Source organism: Coregonus clupeaformis, chromosome 26 (assembly GCF_020615455.1).
Source record: "Coregonus clupeaformis isolate EN_2021a chromosome 26, ASM2061545v1, whole genome shotgun sequence".
Taxonomy (NCBI): Eukaryota; Metazoa; Chordata; class Actinopteri; order Salmoniformes; family Salmonidae; genus Coregonus; species Coregonus clupeaformis.
The window spans coordinates 6,754,409-6,778,646 of NC_059217.1; the positions used below are offsets into that span (position 1 = coordinate 6,754,409).

The following is a 24,238-nucleotide window of genomic DNA, read 5'->3' on the forward strand; positions in this document are numbered from 1 at the left end:
GTACACTGCTCTTAATAGCACATAAAAACCATGTCCAGATCCATTGTTGATGTTGAAGCAATTTTAAGTCAGAAGATAAAACATTTAATGTAAAATTGTTACATTAGCATTGTCTTTGCATTATACATTATACATTATGTGATTGTTTTTACATTGGTAAAGCAGACCTTTGTCTCATCAGTATGTGTCTTTTGATGGGAAACAGGTACATTGCCATCACGGGGTGTAACTGGGACTGGGAGGAGATTCGCCAGATAAACAACCAATCAGAGCTCCTGCCCCGACATAATTCCTGTCTCCATGGCGCTACAAGATTGGTCACCATGGTTCCAAAGAGAACACCCGCGGTCACCATAAATCAAAATGACATATTGCGTTTTAGAATCGGTTCTAGTCATGATGGATCACCTGATCATTTCATTAAAGTTGATTAATCATATTTTTTTGTACTTAAAGTTTGTAAGCTGAGTCCTTGCTAAAGCATTGTTTTGTTGGTTTTATGAATAATAAAGTTTGCGATCTGTGAGAATAGTGTGTTTGTGTGACCCAATCTGTTTTTGATTGTCCTGGCTGTTTTTTCTCAGACTTCCTTTGGACAGTTTAAAAAGTATTTGGCTGAGTTCTTCTGGGGAGCGGTGCTCACTGGAGGAGTAGCTATGAAAGGCCGCTCATCTCCCATATTGACGTTGTAGTATTTGGCTGAAAGACAAGAGGGGAGAGGGATGTGAGGAAAATATGGGCTCACTTGATGTCATTGCAGAGTTGACTTGTTTTGACTTGAACCATGCAAAATATATAACTGACAGAAAACCACCAACCATGTTTTGTCAGAAAAACATCACTTGTGGAAGGCCTCTTAATTGGCCACAGCAGACCCTGAGCCTCATGTTTTGTTTCTTTAGTGACAATGAACAGACGGACAGAAGCACCTCCGTACTCATAGAGTAAGGAAGGTTGGCTGCTGTTGACGACCTCCTAGGACGAGATCAGGACCTAACCATGCTGTACCAGCAGACCAATCATCTTTACTCCACCATCCCCTTCCTCTTGCTCCATTTAGGCAGGCAGACAATTATTTTGACCAATAAAATCAGATCTTTTTCAGATCTGATTGGTCAAAAGACCAATTAAGGAATAATAAATATCAGAATTGAGCTGCCTGTCTAAATGCAGCTTTATGATCCACATGGTGCTCTGATGTGTCAGATATGACTGTGTGTAAGGTCTAGTCTAGGAATGGATTTTTACAGCAGCCAGACCAGTGCAGGGTTTTCCTGCAAACTAGTCTTAAAAGAACAAGCTAAAGTAGCGACATTGAATTAAAATCCTCAAAGCTACAGGCTCTGATTTGGTAGAGTTATTCTACCTGTAAGATTTATGGGAAGATTGTTCCATTTATTTACATTTGTTTTCATATTCAGTAATGGAATAAAGTTATCTTTATATACAGTGAGGGAAAAAGGTATTTGATCCCCTGCTGATTTTGTACGTTTGCCCACTGACAAAGAAATTATCAGTCTATAATTTTAATGGTAGGTTTATTTGAACAGTGAGAGACAGAATAACAACAACAAAATCCAGAAAAACGCATGTCAGAAATGTTATAAATTGATTTGCATTTTAATGAGGGAAATAAGTATTTAACCCCTCTGCAAAACATGACTTAGTACTTGGTGGCAAAACCCTTGTTGACAATCACAGAGGTCAGACATTTCTTGTAGTTGGCCACCAGGTTTGCACACACGTTTGGCAACTCGAACCTTCAGCTCCCTCCACAGATTTTCTATGGGATTAAGGTCTGGAGACTGGCTAGGACACTCCAGGACCTTAATGTGCTTCTTCTTAAGCCACTCCTTTGTTGCCTTGGCCGTGTGTTTTTGGTCATTGTCATGCTGGAATACCCATCCACGACCCATTTTCAATGCCCTGGCTGAGGGAAGGAGGTTCTCACCCAAGATTTGATGGTACATGGCCCCGTCCATCGTCCCTTTGATGCGGTGAAGTTGTCCTGTCCCCTTAGCAGAAAAACACCCCCAAAGCATAATGTGTCCACCTCCATGTTTGACGGTGGGGATGGTGTTCTTGGGGTCATAGGCAGCATTCCTCCTCCAAACACAGCGAGTTGAGTTGATGCCAAAGAGCTCCAGTTTGGTCTCATCTGACCACAACACTTTCACCCAGTTCTCCTCTGAATCATTTAGATGTTCATTGGCAAACTTCAGACGGGCATGTATATGTGCTTTCTTGAGCAGGGGGACCTTGCGGGCGCTGCAGGATTTCAGTCCTTCACGGCATAGTGTGTTACCAATTGTTTTCTTGGTGACTATGGTCCCAGCTGCCTTGATCATTGACAAGATCCTCCCGTGTAGTTCTGGGCTGATTCCTCACCGTTCTCATGATCATTGCAACTCCACGAGGTAAGATCTTGCATGGAGCCCCAGGCCAAGGGAGATTGACAGTTCTTTTGTGTTTCTTCCATTTGCGAATAATCGCACCAACTGTTGTCACCTTCTCACCAAACTGCTTGGCGATGGTCTTGTAGCCCATTCCAGCCTTGTGTAGGTCTACAATCCTGTCCCTGACATCCTTGGAGAGCTCTTTGGTCTTGGAATCTGATTTTTTGATTGCTTCTGTGGACAGGTGTCTTTTATACAGGTAACAAACAGATTAGGAGCACTCCCTTTAAGAGTGTGCTCCTAATCTCAGCTCGTTACCTGTATAAAAGACACCTGGGAGCCAGAAGTCTTTCTGATTGAGAGGGGGTGAAATACTTATTTCCCTCATTAAAATGCAAATCAATTTATAACATTTTTGACATGTGTTTTTCTGGATTTTTGTTGTTGTTATTCTGTCTCTCACTGTTCAAATAAACCTACCATTAAAATTATAGACTGATCATTTCTTTGTCAGTGGGCAAACATACAAAATCAGCAGGGGATCAAATACTTTTTTCCCTCACTGTATTACCTCAATTACCTCGAATAACCTGTACCCCCGCACATTGACTCGGTAATGGTACCCCCTGTATATAGTCTCGTTATTGTGTAACTTTTTTAAACTGAAGTTTATTTAGTAAATATTTTCTTAACTCTTATTTTTCTCAACTGCATTGTTGGTTAAGGGCTTGTAAGTAAGCATTTCACAGTAAAGTCTACACCTGTTATATTTGGCGCACGTGACATAACATTTGATTTGATTATGCACATGCTCATCTATTTTCAAATGATAAAGCTATGAACATTAACTTCATATTTAAGAACACTATAACAATATGGAAGAAAATGAAACGTATTCTACAAGAACCAATATAACTCCCTAAAAACACAACCTTATGGAACAATCCTTGGATAGCTTTTCAGAATTCACCGATAAATTGGTCCACATGGAAAACTAAAGGCATAGAAACTGTAAATGACTTGATAATAAGATTTTTTTTTGGATGGAGGGAATGTTGGAACATAACTAACGAGATTACAGTTAATGAAAATGTACATTTAATCCAGTATAAATGAATGTATAGAATGTATTATACAAGAGACAAAATTCACATTCTACAGCACAACGGCAGTCATGCCTGAAGTGTAAAACGAATAACAACTCAATAATCCATGCCTTCTGGGAATGTTATAAAGTCCAAAGTTTGCTGTCAGAAGTATTACAATGTAAATGTACTTTTAATCCTTTTGTCTGCATATTTCAAGACAGGGCATAGGAGGGTGCAGTGAGACACCCGATGGGTTGGACGATACTTTTCTCGTCAAACATCTTTAAAAAAAGGTATACTTAAACTGGAAATCAACCAATCCTCCGTCATTAACGCAATGGAAAGGTGAAATGATTTATTATAAAAAAATGTAAAGTGCGTGGGCTACAGAGAGAAACAAAATGGTACAGTTTGAGGCCATGTGGCATAAAGTGATGCGGCACTGGAGATGGGGGAGTGTGCTAGTGGGTCTTGGAAGGTGTGATGTAGTTGATGTTTGTATGATGCTGTCGTTTGTATGTGTATGTTATGTATTGTTTATTTTTAAAAATATATCTTTAAAAAAATACAATGATTTTGTGTCTAGGCTAAATACTTACAGCGTGAGAGGAGGTAGTAGTTGTATCCCTCAGGTTTCCTGGAGGTGGGGATGGACACGGCGGAGGTCACGGTGGAGGGGAATCCTCTCCAGGTCAGACGGATGTTGATCTCCTGTCCCAGCAGAGACACTGAGAGGAGAGACACAGTTCAGTTTAGAGACTGACGATGGTGTGATATTTGAAATGAAGAGTTTATGGTCTAGGAGTCTGATTGTTAGAGTAAAATGTCATGGACTGAATTGTGCGTCATTGCAGTCTGTCCGTTTACTTTTAGTGACTCATTAAAAAAACATTGTTGTTGTGACACCACTACAATCTGATTCTGCACCCACACAATCTGTGTTCTGTTTGATGTCCCTGAATGACCTGTTAACATAGTGTACCTTTTTCCCTCCTCTTTCTCAGTCTTTCATCTCCGAGTAGGATCTCTCTCTCTGTGACACATCTTTATAGATAACAAAATGTGGCTCAACTCAAATATAACCTTACCTAAAACCTGACAAGTTTTTCAGGTTTTCACCACTACCTCAGTCTGACAAAATGTTCAGTGAAAGGACTGAAAAGGTCAAAATGTAGGCGGCTCGTTACCTGCTTGTCTGGCAAAGCGGTTTTGTACGGTATAAGCAGAGTAGTGGACCTTCCTGCCACATGTAGGGCTGGTGCCAGACTGGTAGGAATACTTCTGCACCAAGCCTCCTGAATAGACAATCATACAGATATCACACATGCTAACTCAGGATACTACAGATGGCATGAGCATGCTTGTTAATGTTATGCTTTACCAGAGATGGTAGAAACCTAAGTAAATCTGTTATCACTGGCTTTAGCAATAAAAAATCATCCCATGTATTTATTAAACAGAGCATATCAGGGGTTAATGAACGATGTGGAAGGAGTGAACTTACCTTCCACAGAGTTGCATTATTTTCCGGAGAACACAGAGGCCTGAGTTGATTATCCCTTTTAAACCATGGCTATAATTTAACACATTTGCTGCTAGAAATGTGTTCATTTGCAGGTATAAATGTGTTTAACATCCACTGAAGTAGCTAGCAAGTTTACTACAGTAGTTGCCTTGGTAACCAAACAAACAGATTTGCTAGTTTATCTAACCAAACCAAAAATTGAATTCAACAATGCTAATAATAATTTCAATTTGACTTTTGCTTTCAAAAGCAGCTCAAACATAGAACATGTAAGAATGAACTATAGCCATTGAATTCTACCGCGCTGATATACCGTGCGTAATACTGAAATAATGCACGCTCTAGAATGCCCTTCAAGCCAATCAGAAACGAGTATCCAACAATGCCATGGTATAATTAAGCAATAAGGTCTGAGGGGGTGTGGTATATGGCCAATATACCATGGCTAAGGGCTGTTCTTATGCACTACGCAACGCGGAGTGCCTGGATACAGCCCTTAGCCATGGTATATTGACCATATACCACAAACCCCCGAGGTGCCTTATTGCGATTATAAAATGGTTACCAAGGTCATACCCGTGGTATACGGTTTGATATACCATGGCTGTCAGCCAATCAGCATTCAGGGCTCGAACCACCCAGTTTATAATGTCACTTATAAACTGTGTGATTCGAGCCCTGAATGCTGATTGGCTGATTATTATGAGCCGTCCTCCCCTCAGCAGCCTCCACTGAAGTAGTTTGGCTATATAGATCAGTCACCTCTCTTGAAGAAGTAGACAGACTCTTTCCTCTTGCGGTACTCAGGCACAGACAGGGCAGCCGTGATCTGACCTTGCAGCCCATTGAAGCCCACCCTGATCAGCTTGGGGTAGCCCATGTCCATCATGCCGTTCTCAAACCTCCAGTAGTTAGCACCCTGCAGCAGAGGGGACAGCACACAAATAAATAAACAATATGTTTCTGTCTATCACCTCCACTTAATGTAGTATAGAAGTCTTATAGCACACAATAGGCTTAGGATAGTCACATTTTAGGCCTATTGAACAGATGGCACTGACTTGAAGTGTGACTGAGAATGGAAATTCTGCCATTTCCTTTGGGTAGCTTATGTTTAATGTTACACAGAAGGTGTGCTGTACCTTGAAGAAGTATGTCTTGCCCTGGCAGTTGCAGCGGGTGAAGACGGTGTCGATGGGAGAAGGGACGCCCCACACGTCTGTTATCCCATGGGCAGGTCCAGGCATCCTGTTACTATCCATGACCCAGAAATAGTGTCCTACAAGGGAAGCAACACTGGTATTATGGTACTTACATCTACATCTAGTCTTAAATCACTTTTCATCCTCAATGTATCCTCTTTAGCCTTCAAACTCAACCCTGGACCTCGACGCCAGTTCCACTGTATTGTTTCATTGCTCCCCTTTAATCAGGGACTGATTTAGACCTGGGACACCAGGTGTGTGCAATTCATTATCAGGTAGAACAGAAAAACAGCAGGCTCCAGACCTTGTAGGGTAAGAGTTGAATACCCCTGCTCTATAGTCTATATTAGGGGTATAAAATTCAGAGCCTGGAGGCCCGGAGTAATGATAGTTTTCTGTTCTACCTGATAATTAATTGCACCCACCTGGTGTCCCAGGTCTAAATCAGTCCTTCATTAGAGGGGAAGAGTGGAAATCAGCAGTGCTAAGGAACTGGCTTCAAAGTCCAGATTTGAATTTAATACAGGGTGTTGTTTTAATAAACTGTAGTTAACTCTCTTTACCCTCATGTCTCAATTTAGAAAATGGTTGGGGTTCTCTTGGGTTTGAAAAACAATCAAACTGTCACATCTATAGAAAGCAAATAAGAGCTGAAGGACAGTCCACTCACAATATCGCTGCGGCATTGAACATTCAAAGGCAGACAGACAGGGTGCAGTCTGGGAGGGCAAACCCAACATCTGGTGTGTCTGGCACATAGACTTATATAACTATCTACACCAAGTCGTTCACGCTTTCCGTAGCCGATGTGAGTAAGACCTTTAAACAGGTCAACATTCACAAGGCAGCAGGGTCGGACGGATAACCAGGATGTGTACTCAGAGCATGCGCTGACCAACTGGCAAGTGTCTTCACTGACATTTTCAACCTGTCCCTGACCAAGTCTGTAATACCTACATGTTTCAAGCAGATCACCATAGTCCATGTGCCCAAGAACACCAAGGTAACCTACCTAAATGACTACCGACCCGTAGCGCTCACGTCTGTAGCCATGAAGTGCTTTGAAAGGCTGGTCATGGCTCACATCAACTCCATCATCCCAGAAACCTAGACCCACTCCAATTCGTATACCGCCCCAACAGATTCACAGATGACACAATCTCTATTGCGCTCCACACTGCCCTTTACCACCTGGACGAAAGGAACACCTACGTGATAATGCTGTTCATTGACTACAGCTCAGCATTCAACACCATAGTGCCCTCAAAGCTCATCACTAAGCTAAGGACCCTGGGACTAAACACCTCCCTCTGCAACTGGATCCTGGACTTCCTGACGGGCCGCCCCCAGGTGGTAAGAGTAGGCAACAAAACATCTGCCACGCTGATCCTCAACACGGGGGCCCCTCAGGGGTGCATGCTTAGTCCCCTCCTGTACTCCCTGTTCACCCATGACTGCATGGCCAAGCACGACTCGAACACCATTATTAAGTTTGCCGATGACACAACGGTGGTAGGCCTGATCACCGACAACGATGAGACAGCCTATAGGGAGGTGTGGTGCCAGGACAACAACCTCTCCCTCAACGTGATCAAGACAAAGGAGCTGATCGTGGACTACAGGAAAAGGAGGGCCGAGCACGCCCCCATTATCATCAAACACACCAAGACAGTCGTGAAGAGGGCACGACAACGCCTATTCCCCCTCAGGAGACTGAAAAGATTTGGCATGGGTCCTCAGATCTTCATAAGGTTATACAGCTGCACCATCGAGAGCATCCTGACTGGTTGCATCACCGCCTGGTATGGCAACTGCTCGACCTCAGACCGCAAGGCGCTACAGAGGGTAGTGCGTACGGCCCAGTATATCAGTGGGGCTAAGCTTCATGCCATTCAGGACCTCTTTACCCGGCGGTGTCAGAGGAAGGCCCTAAAAATTGCCAAAGACTCCAGCCACCCTAGTCAGACTGTTCTATCTGCTACCGCACGTCAAGCAGTACCGGAGTGCCAAGTCTAGGTCCAAAAGGCTTCTTAACAGCTTCTACCCACAAGCCATAAGACTGCTGAACAGCTAATCAAATGGCTACCTGGACTATTTGCATTGTCCCCCCTTATATATACAGCTCTGGAAAAAATTAAGAGACCACTGCAAATGTTTCTTAAATCAGCATCTCTACATGTATGACAGCCATTCCATTCCAGTGTCTGTTGAATTCCAACACAGGCACACCTCATTCTACTAAATTAGTTACTGATTAGGTGATCACATGAACCAAACCTTATTTAACAAGGGAAAATGTATAAAAACCACTGCTGTGGTCATCACTATCCTCTTGCAATAGGACCAGCTGGATGGCAAAAACAGTGCTAATAGTACCTCAAAAGTAATATTAATCAAAAAATAACTATTGACCATGCCAAAAGAGTTGAAAAGAAAGTTTTGAGTGAGGAAAAGAAGGGTTCCATTCTGGCTTTACTGGCAGAGGGATACAGTGAGCGTCAGGTTGCTTCCATCCTTAAAATTTCAAAGATGGCGGTTCATAAGAACAAGGTCAAGCAGCAGACATTGGGGACAACAAAGCTACAGACCGGCAGAGGGCGAAAAATACTCTCTACTGACCGGGATGACTGCCAACTCATTCGGATGTCACTCAACAACCGTAGGATGACATCAAGTGACCTACAAAAAGAATGGCAAACGGCAGCTGGGGTGAAGTGCACGGCAAGGACGGTTCGAAACAGGCTCCTAGGGGCAGGGCTGAAGTCGTGCAAAGCTAGAAAAAAGCCCTTCATCAATGAGAAGCAAAGAAGAGCCAGGCTGAGGTTTGCAAAAGACCATAAGGATTGGACCGTAGAGAACTGGAGTAAGGTCAGCTTCTCTGATGAGTCCAATTTTGAGCTTTGCCCAATACCTGGTCGTCTAATGGTTAGACGGAGACCTGGAGAGGCCTACAAGCCACAGTGTCTCGCACCCAGTGTGAAATTTGGTGGAGGATCGGTGTTGATCTGGGGGTGCTTCAGCTAGGCTGGAATCGGGCAGATTTGTCTTTGTGAAGGACGCATGAATCAAGCCACGTACAAGGTTGTCCTGGAAGAAAACTTGCTTCCTTTTGCTCTGACATTGTTCCCCAACTCTGAGGATTGGTTTTTCCAGCAGGACAATGTGCCATGCCACACAGCCAGGTCAATCAAGGTGTGGATGGAGGACCACCAGATCAAGACCCTGTCATGGCCAGCCCAATCTCCAGACCTGAACCTCATTGAAAACTTCTGGAATGTGATGAAGAGGAAGATGGATGGTCACAAGCCATCAAAGAAAGCCGAGCTGCTTGAATCTTTGCGCCAGGAGTGGCATAAAGTCACCCAGCATGTGGTGGAGAGCATGCCAAGAAGCATGAAAGCTGTGATTAAAAATTAGTGTTATTCCACCACATATTGATTTCTGAACTCTTCCTAAGTTAAAACATTACTATTGTGTTGTTTAAAAATGATCATGAACTTATTTTCTTTGCATTATTCGAGGTCTGACAACACTGCATCTTTTCTGTTATTTTGACCAGTTGTTATTTTCTGCAAATAAATGCTCTAAATGACAATATTATTATTTGGAATTTGGGAGAAATGTTGTCAGTAGTTTATAGAATAAAACAAAAATGTTATTTTTACCCAAACACATACCTATAAATAGTAAAACCAGAGAAACTGATCCTTTTGCAGTGGTCTCTTAATTTTTTCCGCAGCTGTATATATACAGTGGGGAAAAAAAGTATTTAGTCAGCCACCAATTGTGCAAGTTCTCCCACTTAAAAAGATGAGAGAGGCCTGTAATTTTCATCATAGGTACACGTCAACTATGACAGACAAATTGAGGAAAAAATATCCAGAAAATCACATTGTAGGATTTTTAATGAATTTATTTGCAAATTATGGTGGAAAATAAGTATTTGGTCACCTACAAACAAGCAAGATTTCTGGCTCTCACAGACCTGTAACTTCTTCTTTAAGAGGCTCCTCTGTCCTCCACTCGTTACCTGTATTAATGGCACCTGTTTGAACTTGTTATCAGTATAAAAGACACCTGTCCACAACCTCAAACAGTCACACTCCAAACTCCACTATGGCCAAGACCAAAGAGCTGTCAAAGGACACCAGAAACACAATTGTAGACCTGCACCAGGCTGGGAAGACTGAATCTGCAATAGGTAAGCAGCTTGGTTTGAAGAAATCAACTGTGGGAGCAATTATTAGGAAATGGAAGACATACAAGACCACTGATAATCTCCCTCGATCAGGGGCTCCGTGGGGTCAAAATGATCACAAGAACGGTGAGCAAAAATCCCAGAACCACACGGGGGGACCTAGTGAATGACCTGCAGAGAGCTGGGACCAAAGTAACAAAGCCTACCATCAGTAACACACTACGCCGCCAGGGACTCAAATCCTGCAGTGCAGACGTGTCCCCCTGCTTAAGCCAGTACATGTCCAGGCCCGTCTGAAGTTTGCTAGAGTGCATTTGGATGATCCAGAAGAGGATTGGGAGAATGTCATATGGTCAGATGTGGAGGACAAAGAATGCTGAGTTGCATCCAAAGAACACCATACCTACTGTGAAGCATGGGGGTGGAAACATCATGCTTTGGGGCTGTTTTTCTGCAAAGGGACCAGGACGACTGATCCGTGTAAAGGAAAGAATGAATGGGCCATGTATTGTGAGATTTTGAGTGAAAACCTCCTTCCATCAGCAAGGGCATTGAAGATGAAACGTAACTGGGTCTTTCAGCATGACAATGATCCCAAACACACCGCCCGGGCAACGAAGGAGTGGCTTCGTAAGAAGCATTTCAAGGTCCTGGAGTGGCCTAGCCAGTTTCCAGATCTCAACCCCATAGAAAATCTTTGGAGGGAGTTGAAAGTCCGTGTTGCCCAGCGACAGCCCCAAAACATCACTGCTCTAGAGGAGATCTGCATGGAGGAATGGGCCAAAATACCAGCAACAGTGTGTGAAAACCTTGTGAAAACTTACAGAAAACGTTTGACCTGTGTCATTGCCAACAAAGGGTATATAACAAAGTATTGAGAAACTTTTGTTATTGACCAAATACTTATTTTCCACCATAATTTGCAAATAAATTCATTAAAAATCCTACAATGTGATTTTCTGGATTATTTTTTCTCATTTTGTCTGTCATAGTTTACGTGTACCTATGATGAAAATTACAGGCCTCTCATCTTTTTAAGTGGGAGAACTTGCACAATTGGTGGCTGACTAAATACTTTTTTCCCCCACTCTATATATTTATTTATTTATTTTTAATTACGCTGCTGCTACTCGCTGTTTATTATCTATGCATAGTCATTTTACCCCCTGTATATAGCCTCGTTATTGTTATTTTATTATCATTTTTTAATTTTTTCTTAAAACTGCATTGTTGGTTACGGTCTTCGGCAAATGTGACAAATAAAATGTGATTTGATTTTGATTTGATTTGGTCTGGTACTGACCTCTGAAAACCACTACGGTCCCGTTCCTCAGCGTAGTGATCGCGCCGACAGGACGACCGCTGCAGATGTTGGTGTCATTGTGTTCATCTGGAGGAAAAAGCCACATTTAAAAGGAGCCACATGTGAGGACTAATAAGAAAAACAACATGGAGAACGTGTTAAGTGAATCAGGACCATTTCTCCCAAGAACTGTTACTGCACAGCACACACTACTTAATGTCAACTGTTTGTTTGCTCTGTGAAGGAGTACTTTTTTCCAAACAGACTTGTTAGGCTCTGGGAAAACTGTCACCTTTGACAGTTAATATAGTGCAGCTACACTTGGCAGGAGGAAGCTCTTTTCATCCAAGAGAAGTAATAAAACTCAGTGCTACCTATAAGAAAAGTAGAGGCTGGCGAATCTACCCAATAATAGCTTTTACCATTGGTAATTAGTGCTCTACCACTTTGATTGAGTTTCTTTGCAATATAATTAAAGTAAGGCAAAGCAAGGTCCAACATGGTTAAGCTTACCTGCTTGGTAGTCCCTGGTGTTGTCTGTGCCCAGAGCTTGGTTGATATCCGTGAAGGTGCTTGGCTGTGTGGATTTGGGCTTGGGTTTCTCTGTGGGTTTACTGGGCTTGGTTTTCTCTGTGTGTTTGTTTTGGGTGGGTTTGGTGGTGGGGAAAGGAGTGAGCTTCATGGAGTTGCTGGTGGTCTCCTCTGGTGCTGCCTCATCTCCTTCCTCTTGTCCCGCTGGGTCTGTGGTGGGACGCGTAGCCAGATCTCCAGTCTGGGGGACACTGTTGTCATTAAAACTATCTGGGGTGTCCCCTCTACCAGGTTTAGACTCAGAACCACTCTCAGACGCTGGTGGCTCAGAGGCCACATTGGGATCCTGTGGGTCTGAGGGGGTGGTTGTTGGGGCATCCTCCTTGGGGCTGTCCTGATCTGAGCTTGGGGTAGCTCCTTCAGGGGCACTGGGTGTCTGGTCAGGCTTGGTGGAGGGGGTGGTGCTGTCTGGAGAGGCAGGGGTAGTCTCAGGATCCTCTGGGACTGAGGGTGTGCCCTGTGTGGGGCTGGTAGAAACTGGGATGGAAGCCGGGTCAAAGGCTGGCGTGGAGGCTGGGGTGGTGGCAGCATTCTCTACGTTTGAGGGTGTGGGTTCGGATTCCTCTGGCAGTGTGTTCTCAGATTCTGCCTCCTGACCTTCAGGGTCCAATTCACTCTGTCCTTCAGGTAGGAGTTCAGGGGTGTCCTCTGTAGGAGTAGGCCCAGGCTGGGGCTCTGAGCTCGGAGAGGCCTGGTCGGAGGGCTGGAGGGCGACTGGGGAGGCGGGGGTGGGCTCAGAGGAGGATCCAGGGGGAGTTGGGTCGGCTGCAGACGGGCTGCTGCTGGAATCAGGCTGTCCCTCAGGATCACTGGAGTCTGGAAAACATGAGATTTGGGTCAGTGTTAGATTTGATTTGAATCCAGATGACTCAAAGTAGATTGTGAAACATCTTGTCAAATGCAATTTCTAGGAACAGTGAGATAGGACTATCTCATTGATGTTGGTATGTGAGAGATGGCTTGGCTATCATTTCCCGCTCTGTGCCCAGGTATAATGGTATACATATCAACTGTAAGCTCCTAACAGCACAATTAATTTCCCTGTTAGGACAATAAAGATTGAATTTAATTTGTTACCTGTTGCCTCAGTGGGGGTCTCGTTGGCTGGTTCGGCAGTGGAGGGGTTGGGGTTGGCTGCTGGTGGAGTCCCTTCTGAGCCTGGTGTTGCCTCTGTAGCCAATCCCTCAGGGAAGGGTGTGTAGTCCCCCTTTAAAATTGCTTCCTTCTCAGGGTCATCCTCTATATCTGTGGTTGGGGGGGTAGTGTCCAGCGAGGGGTCTAAGGGGTCTGAAGAGGCTGGCTCAGTCGGAGAGAGCTCTGACCCGCTTGTGCTCTCTGGGGCAGGGGATGCTTCAGGGTCATCTGGGTTAGGAGTTGCCTCTGGATCCACCAGACCAGCTTCAGGGTCCTCTGAGTTAGGGCTTGCCTCTGGATCCTCTGACCCAGTATCAGGAGAGGGAACAGGAAGATCTGGCCAGGTCTCACCCTTCACATCTGTGGAAGGGAATAAGGGCAAAATGTATGTAAAATTAAAATCATTAAATCTGGAAATGAATTGAATAGTTTATTGAAATAACTGTATAATTCATTTCCTGGAGTTGAGTTATATGGGGCATATGTAATTATTATACAACTCTATCTGAGATGTTCTTGATGTTCTAGGTCATCCTGGCATGTCTTGAACCATACGGCCCACCGTATCAGCTATGGACAACGAACACAATTGCATTTTATCGATGGCAATTTGAATGCACAGATACCGTGGCGAGATCCTGAGGCCCATTGTCGTGCCATTAATTTGCCGCCATCACCTCATGTTTCAGTATGAGAATACACGGCCCCATGTCGCAAGGATCTGTACACAATTCCTGGAAGCTGAAAATGTCCCAGATCTTCCATGGCCTGCATACTTATCAGACATGTCACCCATTGAGTATGTTTGGGATGCTCTGGATCGACGTGTACGACAGCGTGTTCCAGTTTCCACCAATATCCAGCAACTTCGCTCAGCCATTGAAAAGGAGTGGGACAACATTCCACAGGCCACAATCAACAGCCTGATCAACTCTATGCGAAGGAGATGTGTCACGCTGCATGAGGCAAATAGTGGTCACAGCAGATACTAACTGGTTTTCTATTTAGTCTGCCAATAAGAATGCAGTGATTGACAGTCAAAAGCCTTGACCAGGTCGATGAAGCCGACTGCACAGTACTGTCTTATCAATCGCGGTTATTATATCGTTTAGGACCTTGAGCGTGGCTGAGGTGCACCCATGACCAGCTCGGAAACCAGATTGCATAGCGGAGAAGGTACGGTGGGATTCGAAGTGGTCGGTGATCTGTTTGTTAACTTGGCCTTCAAATACTTTCGAAAGGCAGGGTAGGATGGATATAGGTCTGTAACAATCTCTGGGGATCTCAGATGATACGAAAGAGAAGTTGAACAGGCTAGTAATAGGGGTTGCTACAACTTCGGCGGCTAATTTTAGAAAGAAAGGGTCCAGATTGTCTAGCCCAGTTGATTTGTAGGGGTCCTGATTTTGCAGCTCTTTCAGAACAACAGCTATCTGAATTTGGATGAAGGAGAAGTGGGGGGGGCATGGGCAAGTTGCAGCGGAGGGTGCAGAGCTGGTGGCCAGGGTAGGGGTAGCCAGGTGGAAAGCATGGCCAGCCGTAGCAAAATGCTTATAGAAATTCTCGATTATCGTAGATTTATCGGTAGTGACAGTGTTTCCTAGCCTCAGTGCAGTGGGTAGCTGGGAGGAGGTGCTTTTATTCTCCATGGCCTTTACAGTGTCCCAAAACTTTTTGGAGTTAGTGCTACAGGATGCAAATTTCTGTTTGAAAAAGCTAGCCTTTGCTTTCCTAACTAATTGTGTATATTGGTTCCTGACTTCCCTGAAAAGTTGCATATCGCGGGGGCTGTTCGATGCTAATGCAGTACGCCACAGGATGTTTTTGTGCTGGTCAAGGGCAGTCAAGTCTGGGGTGAACCAGGGGCTATATCTGTTCTTAGTTCTGAATTTTTTGAATGGGGCATGCTTATTTAAGATGGAGAGGAAAGCACTTTTGAAGAACATCCAGGCATCCTCTACTGACGGAATGAGGTCAATATCCATCCAGGATACGCGGGCCAGGTCAATTAGAAAGGCCTGCTCGCTAAAGTGTTTTAGGGAGCATTTGACAGTGATGAGGGGTGGTCGTTTGACCGCAGATCCATTACGGACGCAGGCAATGAGGCAGTGATCGCTGAGATCCTGGTTGAAGACAGTGGAGGTGTATTTAGAGGGTAAATTAGTCAGGATGATATCTATGAGGGTGCCTATGTTTACGGATTTAGGGTTGTACCTGGTAGATTCCTTGATAATTTGTGTGAGATTGAGGGCATCTAGTTTAGATTGTAGGACGGCCGGGGTGTTATGCATATCCCAGTTTAGGTCACCAAGCAGTACGAACTCTGAGGATAGATGGGGGGCAAGCAATTCACATATGGTGTCCAGGGCACAACTAGGGGCTGAGGGGGGTCTGTAGCAAGCGGCAAAAGTGAGAGACTTATTTCTGGAAAGGTGGATTTTTAGAAGTAGAAGCTCAAACTGTTTGGGTACAGACCTGGATAGTATGATAGAGCTCTGCAGGCTCTCTCTACAGTAGATTGCAACTCCGCCCCCTTTGGCAGTTCTATCTAGATGGAAAATGTTGTTGTTGGGGATGGAAATGTCTGAATTTTTGGTGGCCTTCCTAAGCCAGGATTCAGACACTGCTAGAACATCAGGGTTGGCAGAGTGTGCTAAAGCAGTGAATAACTCAAACTTGTGGAGGATGCTTCTGATGTTAACATGCAAGAAACCAAGGCTTTTACAGTTACAGAAGTCAACAACTGATAGCGCCTGGGGAGTAGGAGTGATACTGGGGGTTACAGGGCCTGGGTTAACCTCTACATCACCAGAGGAACAGAGGAGGAATATAATAAGTATATGGCTAAAGGCTTTAAGAACTGGTCTTCTAGTGCGTTGGGTACAGAGTACATAAATGGGGCAGATTTCCGGGCGTTGTAGAATAGATTCAGGGCATTATGTACAGACAAGGATATGGAAGGATATGAGTACAGTGGAGGTACACCTAGGCATTGGGTAACGATGAAAGAGATAGCATCACTGGAGGTACCGATTGAGCCGGTCTCCGCGTGTATGGGGGGTGGGATAAAGAAGCTATCTGAGGCAGGTTGAGCGGGACTGGGGGCTTTACAGTGAAATAGTACAATAACAACTAACCCAAACAGCAAGGCATATTGACATGGGAGAGAGGCATAACGCAATCACAGGTGTTATTCGAGAGGGCTAAGACAACAACTGGTAATGACGACGAAAGTTTGGGCTGAGGCTAAACAGATAAACAGGATGGGGTACCGTGTAAAGGAACAGTCCAGCGGGCATCAGATGTGTAGCTGAGTGATCATAAGGTCCAGTGAACAGCAATAGGTAAGTCCGGGAGCAGTTCGTAGGCTGCTACAGCACAGGCGAGCAGGAGGCACGGCTGTTGATTGCGCATGCTAGCAGGCCGGTGCTAGCAGATGGATCTTCGTGGTCGTCACAACGGGAAGCCTGTTGAAACCACATCAGACGATTACGTCGGCAGACAGGTCGTGATGGATCGGCGGGGCTCCGTGGCGACACTAGGCGGTCCCGTCCGGTTGACAGAGAGGTGGATAGCCAGGAGATGGGCTCGAGGCTAGCTCAAGGCTAACTGGTGCTAGCTTTGGAACAAGTGGTGATCCATTCGGTTGCAGCTAGCTAGTTGTGATGATCCGGTGTTAAGGTCCAGTGATTCAGTGATTCCGGCAGAAAATCCTAAATGCTCTGGGTCGATGTCATGTGAAATCCATAGATTAAGGCCTAATTAATTGATTTCAATTGATTGATTTCCTTATATGAACGCTAACTCAGTAAAATCATTGCAACTGTTGCATGTTGCGTTTATATTTTTGTTCAGTGTATAATGACATTATTTCCCCATGTTTCTCTTGGCAGGTTTGGCCGCGACAGACACAGAGCTCCTTGCTACATCTGGGGAGACTTGGCCTCCGGGCTCCAGCTCAAGTCACAGCTTGAGAGAGCTGCAGCAGTGTGACAGCCTATCCAAAACATCCGGGAGTCACACTCTCTACCATGTGCTTTATTGGTCAAGAAAAGTTAAAAAGATCTGTGTTTTTCGTTAGACAATATTACACTATTATTACAGGGAATGTTTTGACTTTGGTGTTCGAAGATGTTGGGCTGAGTGAATACTGGTGAATATTCCATTTTCATTCTTATTTAAGGCTAAACTGTTGGTTGTCCATCTCCTCAGTAAGGTTGTTTTGAAGGTACTGACCTTCACTTAGTTCCTCCTGTGGATTGGGAGTCAACTCTGGCTCCTCAGTTGGTTGGATCTGGGGAGGCTCTGGTTCTGGCTCTGGTGTGTCAATCAAGTACTAAATGAGTCAAAGTATCCAAAAGCAACTACTTTTCCTATAATAACTATCTAAAATCTATTGTTTATAATAACTATTGCTTTATGAAATATACCTTTTGGTTTGTTATCGAATACGTTATCGCATGAGCTAGTCTTCAGTGTTGTTGTACTGGCTGGTCTTGAACTAAAACAGAAAATAGTCAAGATGAACTGACGGCTTCTGCATTTTAGCATGCATATTTATATGAATATACTGAATGCATAGTGCCAGCATGCCTATATTTAAATCAAAACTATACCTTTTGGTTAGTCATCATTTATGTTATTGCATGAGCTAGTCTTCAGTGTTGCTGTGCTGCCTGTTTTTTTGGTGTTGTCTGTAATAATTATTAAAAGAGAAAATAGTCAAAACAAACTGATGCAGGCTACTGCATGAGTTTAAAATGTATTTGCCTATTTACAGTAACTTCGGAAAGTATTCAGACCCCTTGACTTTTTCCACATTTTGTTAGGTTACAGCCTTTTCTAAAATTGATTAAATTGTTTTTTTCACTCATCAATCTACACGCAATACCCCAAAATGACAAAGCAAAAACAGGTTTGTAGAAAAATTTGCAAACCCCCCCCCCGGAAATATCACATTTACATAAGTATTCAGACCCTTTACTCAGTACTTTGTTGAAGCACCTTTGGCAGCAAGTCTTCTTGGGTATGACGCTACAAGCTTGGTACACCACTATTTGGGGAGTATCTCCCATTTTTATCTGTAGATCCTCTCAAGCTCTGTCAGGTTGGATGGGGAGATGTTAGATTGAGTTCAAGTCCGGGCTCTGGCTGGGCCACTCAAGGACATTCAGAGACTTGACCCGAAGCCACTCCTGTGTTGTCTTGGCTGTGTGCTTAGGGTCATTGTCCTGTTGGAAGGTGATCCTTCGCCCCTGTCTGAGGTCCTTAGCGCTCTGGAGCAGGTTTTCATCAAGGATCTCTCTGTACTTTGCTCTGTTCATCTTTGCCTCGATCCTGACTAGTCTCCCAGTCCCTGCCGCTGAAAAACATCCCCACGGCATGATGCTGCCATCACCATGCTTCACCGTAGGGATTGTGCCAGGTTTCCTCCAGGCGTGACGCTTGGCATTCAGGCCAAAGAGTTCAATCTTGGTTTCATCAGACCAGAGAATCTTGTTTCTCATGGTCTGCGAGTCTTTAGGTGCCTTTTGGCAAACTCCAAGCAGGCTGTCATGTGCCTTTTACTGAGGAGTGGCTTTCGTCTGGTGACTCTAACATAAAGGCCTTATAGGTGGAGTGCTGCAGAGACGGTTGTCCTTCTCCCATCTCCACAGAGGAACTCTGGAGCTTTGTCAGTGTGACCATCGGATTCTTGGTCACCTCCCTGACCAAGGCTTTTCTCCCCCAATTGCTCAGATTGGCCAGGCGGCCAGCTCTAGGAAGAGTCTTGGTGGTTCCAAACTTCTTCCATTTAAGAATGATGGAGGCCACTATGTCCTTGGGGACTGTCAATGCTGCAGACATTTTTTGGTACCCTTCCCCAGATCTGTGCCTCGACATAATCCTATCTCGGAGCTTTACGGACAATTCCTTCGACCTCATGGCTTGGTTTCTGCTCTGACATAAACTGTCAACTGTGGAACCTTATATAGACAGGTGTGTGCCTTTCCAAATCATGTCCAATCAATTGAATTTACCAGAGGTGGACTCCAATCAAGTTGTAGATACATCTCAAGGATGATCAATGGAAACAAGATGCACCTGAGCTCAATTTCGAGTCTCTTAGCAAAGGGTCTGAATAGTTATGTATTTCTGTTTTTAATTTTTAATACATTTGCAAAAATTTCTACAAACCTGTTTTCGCTTTGTCATTATGGGGTATTGTCTGTGGATTGATGAGGTACATTTGTTATTTAATCAAATTTAGAATAAGGCTGTAACGTAACAAAATGTGGAAAAAGAGAAGGGGTCTGAATACTTTCCGAATGCACTGTACATGCATAGTGCCAGCATCCCTATCTTTCTTGTCATACTATCATGTACTAGACATTATTTCATACATTGTTTCATGTCATACATATTATTTCATACATGAAATCAGGGGTGCAACTTTCACTGGGGACATGTCCCCACTACATTCTGAAATTGCATTTTTGTCCCCCCCAGTTTTATAATTGGAATGTGATACAAAACGAGGCAACGGTGTGCTTTAGGACCATCCGGATGCCTCCGAGCAATCGTATATATGGCTGTTTGGAGTGTTTATCCGACTGAAAAAAAAAGTGATGTCTCTCTCACTTCTAAAACCAAAGTTGCGCCCCTGCATGAAATACTATATAAATAAAAGTTATATGCAGAAAAACTGCATGGTTTCATTGTAAGATTTTACTTCACAAGACTATGTTAGGTGTCTTTGACATTTTACTAACCTTCTATGCCACACTGACTGTTGTAATCTGGGCAGCACTTGTTGTACCGTGCACAGTCAGGATCACAGTCACACAGCCTTCCCCTCTTAAAGGATTCACCACACCGCCCTTTACACGCGTCACCTGGTACACAGACATACAGTACATCCATTATCACACCAGTCCTGGTTATGTTATTATAACACATGCATAATACCTGTATGTACATGTGGGTCTTTATCATCTGAATAAATTACACATCATACACTCTCATGGATCATTATGATGTACATTTTGTTTATGATAATGCAGGGTTTCCCAAACTCTGTACTGCAGACCCAAGGGGTGCACATTTTGGCTTTTGCCATAGCACTACACAGCTGATTCAAATAATCAACTCATCATCACGCTTTGATTATTTGAATCAGCTGTGTAGTGCTAGGACAAAAAACAAAACGTGCATCCCTAGGGGTCCCCAAGACCCAGTTTGGGAAACTCAGATACCACTAATACAGTAAAAATATAAGAAAAGTCCTTACTGGTGGTGCACTGGGATTCGTAGTCCATACAGCACTCATCGTGAGTGAGACAGTCATAATCACACTGGCACATGTAACCCCTGTAATACTCTCCTCCACATCGCCCATTACAGCTTGCTATACAGAAAAGACAACAACATAATGTATATTTAGTGTCATTCAGTAGCCTAGCACAGGGTTTCCCAAACTCGGTCCTGCCCCTGGATGCACAGTTTGGTTTTTGCCCTAGCACTACACAGCTGATTCAAATAACCAACTCATCATTAAGCTTTGATAATTTGAATCAGCTGTGTAGTGCTAGGGCAAAAACCAAAACGTGCACCCGGGGGTGGGGGGGGGGCCCATGACCAAGTTTGGGAAACCTTGGCCTAGTTTGGGAAACCTTGGCCTAGCACACAGTCATGGAGATACTGTTTATCCACAAAGAGACAGTCACAAGTCACCAGCTATTACAAGAGTATCAATATCATTTCAACAATAAGGCCGTGTCACATTTGTCACATTAACTTGTCACTAGTGCTGAGCGATTAGTGCTTTTTGAGGTCTGTTCGGTTTCGGTTCGATTCTGAAAAAATGATCACAGTTTTCGATTTTCTGTTTCAAATGTTCTTATTTTTTTAAACATTAAATGCGCTATGCATTATGTGGGTTGAAAGCTGTAACAACACAGTGTACAACTATTAATAAAAGTCCCATGATGCTAGTGACTACCCATTACTGTTTATCACTTATTACCCATCATTTATTCACATTACTTTACTTTAATAAAATATTTGTTTTATTTGATGACTTTATTATTTAATTCCAAGTCATCATCTCATATCGAGCTGCTGCATATGCTGTCTAACAAAATCATTATTTTAGTAGTACTTTTATGACCTCTGAATACCAACTATCAATCACTAGATCATGTATTCTTCAGGCTTGCAAAGCAACTGCTTTCTATCCATCTCGATCCCATGTTCTCTATTCTCTCAGTCTCCGCACAGACCGGACAAGTTTAAGCGGCACACACAATGGATTATGGTCATTGTAGGTAATTACCACATTTTCTGCGCTAAACTATCCTGAACAAAAATATAAAAGCAACATATAAAGTATTGGTCCCATGTTTCATGAGCTGAAATAAAAGATCCCAGAAATTTTCCATACACAAAGAAAAACGTATTTCTCTCAAATGTTGTGCACAAATTTGTTTACATCCCTGTTAGTGAGCATTTCTCCTTTGCCAAGATAATCCATCCACCTGACAGGTGTGGTATATCAAGAAGCTGATTAAAAAGCAAGATCATTACACAGGTGCACCTTGTGCTGGGTACAATAAAAGGCCACTCTAAAATGTGCAGTTTTGTCACACAACACAATGCCACAGATGTTTCAAGTTTTGAGGGAGCATGCAATTGGCATGCTGACTGCAGGTACGTCCACCAGAGCTGTTGACAAATAATGTTGTTTTAGAGAATTTGGCAGTACGTCCAAACCGGCCTCACAACCACAGACCACGTGTAGCCACAGACCACGTGTAACCGCATCTGGGTTCTTCACCTGCGGGATATTCTGAGACAAGCCACCCGGAAAGCTGATGAAACTGAGGAGTATTTCTGTCTGTAATAAAGCCCTTTTGTGGGATAAAAACTCTGATTGGCTGGGTCTGGCTCCACAGTGGGTGGGCCTGGCTCCCAACTGGGTGGGCCTATGCGCTCCCAGGCCCACCCATGGCTGCGCCCCTGCCCAGTCATGTTAAATCCATAGATTAGGGCCTAATGAATTTATTTCAATTGACTGATTTCCTTATATGAACTGTAACTCAGTAAAAGCGTTAATATTGTTGCATGATGCGTTTATATTTGTGTTCAGTATATGTAGAATATTGGCCTATTGGAAACTACAGACCCCTACTACATCGCACAGTTCAGGCTTGATCTGATTTATCGCTACAGAAACTGCACATCAAGCTCACAGAAAAAACCTGAACAAAATGGAATTCAAATAATTTAACCGATGTCTTCAATAATTTTGGTTAATTTCTCAGCACTACTTTTCACGTGTCACACTGACAAGATAATGGCTTAATCATACATTATAGAGCCAGAATACACTTTTTCCGCCTCTAGTTAATAATTTGTTGATAAGTAAATAGAAATCAGAGCGTGGTCAAGCAGTACACACAATCTGTTATACCTTCTCGGAAAGCAGTTCAGTACACTCATGGTAATTTAAATAAAGAGAGTGACAACACGCATCTTTATCTCTAACTGACGTTAAAACAATTTAGAATAAAACCCAGAAACACCACACATAAGGAGCTGAATCAAAGCAATTTACATACGCAGTGATTACAAATACTCACACTGAGCATAATTGAATGGGAGAGCACAAGCCAGCAGAAAAGCAGAGAAAACTGATGGAGTCATTGTCACAGGTGTCCTCTGTTTCAACCTGAGCAGTAGCATATCAGACTGAAAGGAGAGAAGAAAAAAACAACTCAATTCTATTCATTTCTATTCTATTATAATTCATATGACCTATATACAACAATTACTTGAGAGTGAAAAGTCTCATTGTACCTTGAAAGAGTACCCCTTTGTCCAGATCTAGCTGAGTCCTGCACTGTGTCTGCTTTTATAAAGACTGGGAGAGAGGCTGGCTGCCGGTTTCGTGTCTGATAAGGATTCTGAATCTGGTCCAAATAAAACCCACAAGTGATTCGCAGACGAGACTCCTACTCACTGAAGGGAGAGAACCCTAGACTGCACGTTTCCCCCCTTGAACAAGAACTGGAACTGCTCCAACACACACGTGTGTTTACTGTGCAAGTCAGATGACATCACAGACTGGTGTACACTTTTCTTTCAAAACATATCACTAACAAAAAAAGTTCAGCAAAAGGGTATTCAATTAACTCAATAGTCTGAATATTGTCTGTGGCAATCTGAAATAGGCAGGGTAGGTTATTCTATCCTTTCCTGAACTCAATAAAATTCTGTTCACGGAAATAATGTCTCAAAATTCAACCAGATCCCAAATATATTTAGCTAATATTGTTCAGGAAGCAGTAGTTGTAGCCTATTTCATTTGATTAGGGTAGGAGAATATTACATGATTAGGCTATGTGATTATGCAATGATTATGGTAATATTTTACTGGAAGCAAATAGACTGGGGGGGACCACGCCAGTCCATTAGGCTACTCACGACTGTTTGTTTTTATTATAAGGATGACTGGCGCGGTTTAGCTCGTGTGGTCGGGCTGGTCACATGTGTGTGGTCCTCATGCCACATACAAATACAACTTTTATTTAGGGCCTTTCCATTTGATTTCAATCACTTTCTGACTGGAGAAATGTAACAACTCTCAAATGCATAGACAGAGCTATGGATGCAAGGACTGACCATCCATGATGATCGTTTTAAACATGTTTTGAGACTACAGCGCATTCGGAAAGTATTCAGACCCCTTGACCATTTCCATATTTTGTTACGTTACAGCCTTATTCTAAAATGGATTCAATTATTGTTTTTCCTCATC

The 24,238-nt window shown here is 43.5% G+C and overlaps 2 protein-coding genes across 7 annotated transcripts in view; one reads left to right on the top strand and one right to left on the bottom strand.

Annotated features, from left to right (window-relative positions):
* Positions 1–532, top strand: part of LOC121539805 (nucleoprotein TPR-like) — a 42,742-nt gene extending 42,210 nt beyond the window's left edge. For all 5 annotated transcript variants that reach the window (XM_045207713.1, XM_045207712.1, XM_045207711.1 and 2 more), the window contains one exon: positions 206–532. In XM_045207713.1, coding sequence (XP_045063648.1) covers positions 206–258 — 53 coding nt within the window. In that variant the 3' untranslated portion in view covers positions 259–532. The remainder of the gene's footprint in view (positions 1–205) is intronic.
* On the bottom strand, positions 47–23,440 carry LOC121540137 (proteoglycan 4). 2 transcript variants are annotated; one of them, XM_041848755.2, is made up of 13 exons: positions 23,278–23,440; positions 23,061–23,169; positions 20,711–20,827; positions 20,193–20,315; positions 17,677–17,757; positions 13,384–13,800; positions 12,229–13,122; positions 11,716–11,802; positions 6,152–6,288; positions 5,772–5,928; positions 4,672–4,779; positions 4,084–4,212; positions 47–699 (listed from the first exon to the last, which is right to left on the bottom strand). In XM_041848755.2, the coding sequence occupies exons 2-13, from the start codon at positions 23,161–23,163 to the stop codon at positions 581–583; spliced, it is 2,472 nt and encodes an 823-aa protein (XP_041704689.2). In that variant the 5' UTR covers positions 23,164–23,169; positions 23,278–23,440; the 3' UTR covers positions 47–580. The 2 variants fall into 2 exon arrangements, with proteins under 2 accessions (XP_041704689.2, XP_041704690.2); XM_041848756.2 differs by lacking the exon at positions 17,677–17,757.
* Between the last annotated feature and the right edge of the window lie 798 nt (positions 23,441–24,238).